The sequence below is a fragment of the Eurypyga helias genome, unplaced genomic scaffold, assembly GCF_000690775.1.
Source record: "Eurypyga helias isolate BGI_N326 unplaced genomic scaffold, ASM69077v1 scaffold22168, whole genome shotgun sequence".
In the NCBI taxonomy this organism is placed as follows: Eukaryota; Metazoa; Chordata; class Aves; order Eurypygiformes; family Eurypygidae; genus Eurypyga; species Eurypyga helias.
The window spans coordinates 65,469-75,274 of NW_010269301.1; the positions used below are offsets into that span (position 1 = coordinate 65,469).

Here is a 9,806-nt window from a genome sequence, read left to right on the forward strand (position 1 = left end):
AATTCCCTGCCAGCACCTCCCCAGAGCACAGGCCCACCTTCCATCATACACTATCCTATCACCTCGGAATGCAGGAGTACAAGCTCCCTAGTCCATTCAAATCATGATTTTCTCCTTACACCCCTGGGTCAATGTTCTTAAACTATCAAATATGGCTTAAACTGCCTGCTCCCAAATGACACTGTGACACATCAGAGCAGCAGGAACGTGGGAGGAGATCTCCAAGTTACACTGACATATTTAACAGAGAATTCTTAAGGCAGGTGTTGCTGGAAAGGAATCCTCTCCTGGAAATCAGTGTTAATTGCAAACAGAAATTTGATTGTAGATTAATGCAATTCAACAAAAAAAAAACCCTAAAAGACAGCACTGCACAACAGAAATGCCTGACAAGTGTCTTTACACAAAGGAAAAAACCCCAAAGAACAAGTCCGATTGACCAGGTGCAATGCTCAGGTTCATCTTACCAAACGAACGCAGTTCGCTACCAAGTGACCTCGACTGCTCGGTACCGCACGGTCAGTACAACTGCTGCAAGAATATAAACTGAGGTTCTGAATATCCAGTCACAGCAGATCTCAGCAGGGTTTCTGATGAAGGAGACTGACCACCCGTCACGGGAAGCAGCATCTGATGGTCTTCAGTCCCAATGGGAAGAGGAAGTGCTAAAGACATCTCGGAGGGTTTCACGTCCATGGACTCTGATAAAGGACTTTTCTGACTCTGAATGGATTCTTGGTCATTGAAAGAATTATCAAGCGTGGTAGAGTCAGGGGGAGTTTCAGATCCTGGGAAGGGAGGCAAAAGGAAAGAAATGTTCAAAAGCTCCTGCGCAAGCTCCGCAAATCCCTTTCCAACGGCCCTCAAAACAAACACGTGGTGCGCAGAAGGCTGACGGGGCAGCTGGGTTATCCATGGCTTCAGCGTGCCAGGAAGCCAGAATGAGCTGCAACTACAAGGCAAGCACAGAGAAGCACATCCTCTGCTGCCTGTAGCATGACAACTAGAGGGATGACGCATTCCAACTTGATCTCTGCTTGGCATGGAACAGAAGATGATAAATCCTTAACGTCGCAGTGAAAAAAGGAGCTTAGGAAAAAATGTAATAATGAAGGTTTCTCTGAGATTTTCCACTCCAGAAAAATCTAAGTAGCACAGCCATATCCAAGCATCCCCTTTTAACTGAGATAGCGACGTACAATCTATCATTTATCCATAAACTCCTTTGGAAGAAAATGTTTGTTAATGCCATTCCAGCCTTACAGTTTTCATCCAGTCAGCTGAGAAATGACTTTCTGTTCTTAACTGAAACCACCGTTACTGGACTCCTCGGTGCCTTCCTGTCTGAATGCAGCCTGCTTTTGGATTCAGCCGCATCGGCTATCTGACCCTTCCTCTATCCAACCGTGCTCCAAAGCCGGTTATTTCAGCGGTGCAGCACTCCTGCCGTGTCTCTCCATGAGCACTGACCTGCCTTGGCAGCTTTCCCAGCACCCACCTCAGGCTCTGCCGGGCCCTCTCCATGCTCACTGCTGCTCTCACCTCACCCTCACTTCCACTGGCTTCCTGCTGCACTGGGGCCTTTCTAAACGGGGCTCTTCAGGCTTCGACAGTCAGAGCTGCCTCTGTGGATGACTGGCTTCCTCATCCTCTCCCTCCCAATTCCGACGTACACTGACACCCACTATTCCTCTTCTCGTACGACAGAAGCAAGAGAACTGGATGGACAGATAACAAGACACACGTGAGAGCGTCCAAAGGGGCTGGCTGGCTGAACACCTCCATGCTCTGCACCGTGCGCAGGTAATGTGTGTCAAATTTCTTCCTCATCAAAACCTGGTACCTAGAACGGGAACTGAACGTATTTGAAAAGTCATCTTGGAGCGATATTTGCAGCTGGGAACATTTTGCCAGCTGGTCTGACCTTGTGTGTTTGCTAATCCAGCTCAGACTTGGCTTAACATTGACCGCATGTATTTAAAAAAAAAAAAAAAATCACTGCTACATTACAACAATTTGTGCCTTCAAGATGAGAAGTAATTTTTGTAACCAGCACGCCTTGTTCGCCTCAGTAACTACCCCGGTAAAGCAACACTTCCGGCATATTCCAAAGAGGCAAAAAAATGCCTACAGTTCAGACTGTGCCTTCACGTGGGGAGCTCTCGCAGTTACTGGGGCCAGAAGGTAAATATTCAGGTACAGAAATTCTCGTCAGCAGCAACCCACTTCCACGCTGCTCAACCTGTGCCTGCTGTAGCAATGCCAATGCTTGGAAATTTTGTCTTGAAGCACGTACTTTGTGCTGTAAAAGGTTTGGGTACCTCTAAAGCAGGTGCTTTTAGCTCTAAAGAGAGCTACTACCCCAAAATACTTTATTTTCTGATTTTAGACCTGGATGAGCAAACCACAAACGTTATTCAGCCTTGAAGACAAAACACTTGATGTAGTTTCCTAACCTTTGCTTGCACAAGGAACTCACCTGTGTGAACTTTTGTTTTGTGCTTCTTAAGGTTTTTTATATCTGTGTAAGAATTTCCGCACATTTCACAGATAAATGGCCTTTCACCTGGAAAAAAAAATTGGTTTGGCGGTTAGAAAAACCTGGAAAATGAAAGAAAAACAGCTAGAGAAGTAGGATAACAGATTTTGATGTTGCATTTTAAAATACAACTTTGTAACTCCGTTATTTTCTCCGTGTTCAGCATAAAATTGTTTCCAGAATAATAGATTAAAACAGAGCCAAACCCCCTAAACGTTAGCAGCGAAGTCATGACGGTACGTCAACACCTACGCCGTTAGACAGCAATTACTCCGAAAAAGGCAATTAAAGATAATGTCACTAATATTTTCTTTACATTACCTTAACACAGAGGCATTTAAATTAAGACCCTCTGCTACTGTCAAGCACAATATGGTGTGTTTTAAAGGCAAAAGGGTCACGGTAGAATGTTATTTATAGCGCAGGAAGCAGCTTGTCTGGAAACTGACCTGTATGGGACCGAAAATGTTTATTGAGCTCTCCAGAGGAAATAAAACTCTTCTCACAAATGCCACAGATATACGGCTTCTCTCCTAAAGGAAACACAAGGAGTTTGTTATTGCAATATACAAACCAGAAGACACATAAAGAACAAATCAGAACGAGACAGAGGTAATGTCCAATGGGAGAAAGAGCTCCTAAGCTGGAGTCAAACTCCAGAGGTTACTCCCAGTCTACAGATTTCCTGGGCGTTACCTATCCCCGACCGCAGCCAGTCCTCCCTGCCTCCCCTCACCTGTATGCTTTCGGGAGTGGGTGATGAGAGAACTCGAGACGGCAAAGGCTTTTCCACAACTGTCGCACACGTAGGGTTTCTCCCCGGTGTGGCGACGCACGTGGTAGGTGAGCGTGCTGGCCTGAGCAAAGCGCTGGCCACAGCGATCGCACACGTAGGGCTTCTCACCGCTGTGCTTCCTGCGAACGAACACAGGCGTCAGCGACCTCCTGGCAGGAAGGGCAGCAACGCCCACAATGACGTAACGTTCCCCAGCTAGTACTGTATCCCCAGAGTTCCTTGTGCTGCTCTCCCGTGAACTACAACCATCCGTTAACAACTGTGAGCGTGGGTTTGGGTTAGCAGTTTCTCACGGAGTGAAATTCACTGTCAGCTGACTCTGGAAATAAGCACACCCTGTTTTCAGTGGCAGCTGGACTGAACTACCGGCCCTGCACACGTAGCACGCACCGTAAGAACGCGGCACGTTCCGCACTACAGTGTACTGAAGGACAAAATGATGATTTCTAACATGGGAACGTAACTCCTGCTCCTGCCAAAAATGCAAAAGGAGCAGCGAGAACTGCTGTTCCGCTTCCCTCCACGTAACTCTCTCCTCCTGGTGTTACGAGCAGTTTAGCACAAACCCCAGGTCACTGCCACAAGGATGCCAGCGCGGAGGCTGTAACACTCAGACACCACAGATCGCTTCCCTGATAAGCACGGACATCGGTGTAACCCGCCTGTTACACACTGCGAGTGAGGAGCCAGGAGGAGCAGAAACGACCAAATTATGTGAACGTGCAACTCCTGCTCACGCTGGAGTCAATGATCCTGTTTAAACAAACAGGTGGATAAGCATTTGCAGGATCTCACTTCTGCCCACCTGGCATGAATCTTCAGATTGCTTGATGTCGCGAACTGCAGGTTGCAGACATCACACTTGTATGGCTTCTCTTCTCCGTGGTGCATCCGGCTGTGGAACACTAACTGGCACTTCTGCGCGAAGCCTTTGTCGCAGAGCTCACACTTGTACGGCTTCTCCCCTGGTGAGAAAGGAAACCCGTGTGCTCTCGGCCTTTACGTAACAAAGCTTTCCAACCCGCCTGACCAAAGCTCCGGCGCCTCTTCTCGCGCTTCTTAGGAATAACGCCTCGGAACACTCCGTCCTCAGTCCACTGAGGTGGAGCGTGACAGGAATACAGCGGGTAACAGACTCATTTTTAACACACTGCCTTTTGGGAAAAAGGGTAATAATATTTTTAATAGTGCCGTTTTCCCCACCTTATCTGAAGAACACTACCACGACACTGTCAGGCGCTTCGCTGGTTATGTCTGTTCATGATTCCGAACGTTCAGGTACATCATCTGCTTTTTCTGCCTGTCAAACACCAACGTATAGCCCAGGGTTCACTAATTTCTCATGAGCGTCTGCCACGGAATGTAATGGGCACTCCACACTCTCTCAGCGATCAACGGCCTCATGTAACAGACGGTGCAACTCTCCAGTCTTGGATGACACTACAAAGGTGCCTATCTCTGTATTCCCGTGGAAGCGCACAATCAAGCCAAGAACCCAACAATTCTTACAGGTACCGTGTACATAAAACCCTCAGAAATAAAAGTATTAGACATCTAACCTGCCATCCAGCAGCCAACACTGTGAAATTCCCGAGCTACCCAGGCAGAAATTCCCAGTACAGCACCCTCAGAAGCAGCACAGCTGACGTTCCTACCAGCAAACTGTCCCCGAATGCTGCCCAGAGCTCCATCTCACGTAGGAGCCTTCGGTTACCCGCCGGCTGACAACACCTGAAATTCTCTCCCTTGGCTGCAGGAAGAGCAAGGCACTCTCCTGCGGCTGTACCTCAACACCACCTACTTCACCTCCTTACAGCTTCCTGGGAAGAGCTCCACTGCTGACCTCTGCTCCGAGTTTTCCAAAGGGGAAGAGAGCAAAAGTAAACAATTCTTAAATCTGATTCACTGTTACTTCAGAATTCTGAAGGCCAGCCACAAAAGGGAGAGAACTAGGTAAACCAGGTCGCTCTGCGGCTCGCTGTGCTGGGTACAGCAGCAAAGGCAGGAACAGCACGGCTACACCCGGCCAGCCTGAAGAACGCACTACCCCGGGGTCAAGGCTTCCACCTCGAGGGCAGAACGTACGAGAAGACAAGCAGAGTACTTCGCCCATACAGGCCTCAGCAACTTGCTCGTCATCATCTTGTTCAGTCAGACACATTGCCTTAACGTTTAAGCGTTCGTAATCGATTTCTCCCTGATGCTTTGTTCAGTAGCTCCGATACAAGGCAGACTTCTGGGAATGTTACTGACTACAGAGATAGGCACGCTGTCACACATTTCAGCTGCACGGTTTACTCAGTAAAACCCCAAATGCTGCGGTAATTCAGCCGCCTCCCCTACCTTTTGTGAAGACCTTATGTGAGAAGTTACCTACAGGATGGCATTATTTCCCACTTCTGTCACCAAACCTGTATTGGAAGTTTAAGAAAAAGCAACAGAAATCCTAGTATCAGGTACAGTGAGTTTTTCATGCTCTCCTGACAACAGTTTTTAGCACTCCGTCACTCTACAGAGTTAAAGGGTAGCCAGCTCTTCAAATGGGATGCTCAGAGGAGTAGCATCCTCTCTAGCTCTTCAGAGTAGAAGCTATGATTTTGTACTGGAAAACGCTGAAACGTTTCAGGCTCCCAGGACACCACCCCTATATGCGCCCCAGCAGCAGACAGAACTTCCAGAGGGAGAAATGCGACCGCAAAGATCGTCGTAGTCCTGCACTGACAGGCTGCGATTACAGGCCTCCACAGTCCAGGAAGACAAGGCCAGCAGCTTACCTGTGTGCGTTCTTACATGTGTTTTCAGCTGGTTGCACTGGGTGAACGCCTTCCCGCAGAGCTGACACACGTACGGCTTCACTCCTTTGTGTATCCTCATGTGCCGACGGAGGCTACTAGCTTCGGAAAAGACCTTGCCACAGGTGTTGCACACGGGCTTAGCCTTGGAGTACTTCTGGTCGAGTTCTTCTCCCGAGCTCTCCAGCTGGTAAGCGCTCTTCTCGCTGGCGATGTTAGCCATGCAGTGCTCCTTCAGGGCACAGCTCTGCTGAGGCTTTCCCCGCTTCTGCTTTGCTGCAACGCTCTGGACTAGGATATCCTGCGCTGCCAGCGTCTCGCTTGCCACCACAGATGCCAGCTGCAGCTCGGAGTTGTCGCTGCCCTGGGCAGCCTGTTCCGTTATCTGCGTGGCCAGCTTATTTGCATCCAAAAACATCTCAACGGAGGCGTTCTCAGTCACATCGTTCTGGTACTGCACCGATTTACCCTGAATGCTTTTGGGGGAGCTGAAGTTCTTCTTTCGCTTTTTGGCTTGAGGAGATTTTTTTCCTAAGGCTGCTTTCTTTGCCTGTGGTGGAACCAACTCTGCAGGAGTGGCATCTGCTTTCTCCCGATTGTTGTAATCTCGGAGAGTCAGAAGGCAAGTCTGCTGGTTCACTTCAACGTTTCCGGTGATACTGGACGTCTCTGTAGAAGAGGGATTCGCAATGAAAGCAAAGTCTTCCATCTTGATTTTGCATTTAGTGACCACTTCTTCTACTTTGAGATAGTCAGCAGCCTGGTGAATTTCTTTAACGTTCCAGCTGCAAGAAAACAAGACTTGGGTGACAACATCCGGGACAAAGCAAACATCTGTCCTGTACCGAGCGCGTCAGAGACAGCAGAGCTACGGCGAAGTTACCCTGTCAGAGAATGTAACTCTGAGAACGCACGCAGCAAGGTCTCATCTCCTAGCGCTGCAGCGCCCCAGGACAGGCCTATGACAATTACTCCCACACCGATGGCTCACGTCTCGTGGGGCCTGTGGATCCACACAACTGAGAATTTAATTTTCAGTTACTTGCCTTTCGCAGAATTTGAAGTTAAAAGTCCAATTGTAAGGTGGTGACGCCAGCCATGGGGTTGTTGGTCCAAAACATTCAGAAATCACAGGACGGAGGGATAAAACACCGGACAACAAAATGCCTGAATTACCATTCTATAATCCTTCTGCCAAAAGTCTGAAGTAATCCACCAGCGGCGCGTTCACCGCGGCGCGTTCACCTCAGCGCTTCAGCGAGGCAGGTATGAATCTTGTTTTAGACAACCATTTGCAAACTGTCTTAATTCTGTGTCAGCTGCACACAGACAACTAGCACCGAGGAAGTCTGCATTTAAACTACTACGCTCTGGTTTTCAGTCCCCACGGCACAGGCCTTCTCTGGAAAAAGGGGGCAACACGTACCATCAATGCATTTATTGCACCGACCCACAACATCACATTGACCCCCAACATCAGGAGGATACAGACCAGTTGGAGCGAGTCCAGAGGAGGCCACGAAGATGCTCAGGGGGCTGGAGCCCCTCTGCCATGGGGACAGGCTGAGAGAGTTGGGCTTGTTCAGCCTGGAGAAGGGAAGGCTCCGGGGAGACCTTATTGCACCTTCCAGTGCCTGAAGGGGCTACAAGGAAGCTGGGGGGACTTTTTGCAAGACCCTGTAGTGACAGGACAAGGGGTAACGGGTTTAAATTGAAAGTGGGGAGGTTTAGATTGGATATCAGGAAGAAGTTCTTCCCAGAGAGGGTGGGGAGGCACTGGGACAGGTTGCCCAGAGAAGCTGTGGATGCCCCATCCCTGGAAGTGTCCAAGGCCAGGCTGGATGAGGCTTGGAGCAACCTGGTCTAGTGGAAGGTGTCCCTGCCCATGGCAGGGGGGTTGGAACTGGATGATCTTTAAGGTCCCTTCCAACCCAAACTGTTCTGTGATTCTGTGATAATGGATTTACAGTGCTTTAAAGAGAGTAATAGTAAAGAACATCATTCTAACACTATTGCACACTAAATGCAATGAAACAGTGACTAGCCCCAACTACTCTCTGTACATGAATACAACTGTGTTGGTATCCTGCATTATTCCAGCGCCGAGCTCAAGGTACACCCTCCTGGGGTCACTCGGGCACCCGACACGGAAGACAACGGAATCCGCACAGTTGCAGCAGTCACCTAAAGGGACACAGCACGACATGACGGGTGCATGTGGGCAGAGCTAAGTGTCACCCTTAGCCAAATGATCCTCCCGGGGTGAGGACGGCACCTTTGCACCTTCCTCCCCACTCAGAAACCTCCGCTGCTCAGAGCGAATCCAGACACTCTCCTGCTGCGGTCCCAGAGGGACATCGGGAGCGCTGCACACCCCTCTGTGACCTGCAAAGCCCCAAGCACTGACTGCCGCGCACAGCTGCGTACACCGCCCTGCTGCCGACAGTGCCTGCGGCTAATTAAAACCCCACATCACCCCACATCTGCATGCTTAGATTACTGAGGATGAGTTTCCAGACATCATGGTTTTTGGAAACACGTCTGACACCAAACACTGAGAGAGGAGTTAAACTCCTGCCTACACGCTTCTGAGAGGTCACACTTCCCTCGGGAGGAATAATCTCCTTCCTTCCCCCACAGAGAAGCACCGCAAAGGATCCTCACTGGACACGAAGCAACACAACAGGCACAAAATCAGCACAGCAAGAGGGGGAAACACTTCTCTGTGACTCCTTTTTAAGTAAGATTCTAGGTAACAGATCAAGCAAATCCTAGGAAATGTGGGTTTTTAAATCACGCAATCCTTCCTCAGACTTTAGGCTCTACTGCATATAGAGTTTCTGTGTGTTCTCTCCAAAAACGGACTTCTAGAATCCAACATCCGAACAAACACTTATCCTTCCCTCTCTGGTAATCATGTCACATTGTTAATCCCTTCCAATCCAGACAGGATGAAAGCATGGATCAGTGAAATTCCAGACAACGTAACTTGGTTGTGGCGCTCACAGCACGGGATATTTTCCAGCACACAAACCGGCGCTCTTCAGCTCACTAAGGTGTATCCCAGCCACTACTCCCTGCTCCTCCAGAACTCACTACAAAGAACAAACACCCCAGTGCCGCCCTAACCCAAAGTGTATCTCCCTATCCGCGTTCCCCTGTTTACAGCCGACGTTACCTGTCGAGGTTTAGGTTGCCCGTGTAAATAAATTCCAGGAGTTTTTGGAATCCATCAGCTTTCACTTGAGTCGGATCCAAAACGACGTGGTTGTCAGACGCATCCCTGTAAAACGCGCCGAAGTACTCGCTGAAGGAGGCCAGCACATTCCTGTGCGCTCTGAACTGGAATTCACCGATGACGACGGTGCAGTCACACAGAAAGCCGGCCTCCCGCTGCTTGTTCAGCCTCTCTAAAAGGTGCTCGCAGTGATGGGAATACTGCATTTTGGGAACGAGCTGCAGCCTCTTTGCTCTGATCTGGGAAAACAAAAACAAAACAAGGTTTCACGCGCAAGATGTAACTTTGTTTCTGCCCTAACACAGGAAGTTAACGATCACAGGGGTGTTCGACTCCTGCCGCGGTTTGGTGCGGTGCACGAGGCACAGCGGGACGGGCGGCTCCTTCGCAGCGTGGGGAGCTGCTGGCTGCGGGCGCGGCCGGGCGGGAGCGCTGAGCCGT

The 9,806-nt window shown here is 49.5% G+C and overlaps 1 protein-coding gene across 2 annotated transcripts; it reads right to left on the minus strand.

Moving 5' to 3' along the window:
- Positions 1-519: 519 nt before the first annotated feature.
- On the minus strand, positions 520-9,571 carry MYNN (myoneurin). Of its 2 annotated transcripts, XM_010158060.1 has the most exons (7): positions 9,306-9,571; positions 6,110-6,912; positions 4,141-4,300; positions 3,276-3,454; positions 2,989-3,072; positions 2,480-2,566; positions 520-788 (listed from the first exon to the last, which is right to left on the minus strand). In XM_010158060.1, exons 1-7 carry the CDS (start codon positions 9,569-9,571, stop codon positions 520-522), a joined length of 1,848 nt encoding a protein of 615 aa, XP_010156362.1. The 2 variants fall into 2 exon arrangements, with proteins under 2 accessions (XP_010156362.1, XP_010156363.1); XM_010158061.1 differs by lacking the exon at positions 2,480-2,566.
- Between the last annotated feature and the right edge of the window lie 235 nt (positions 9,572-9,806).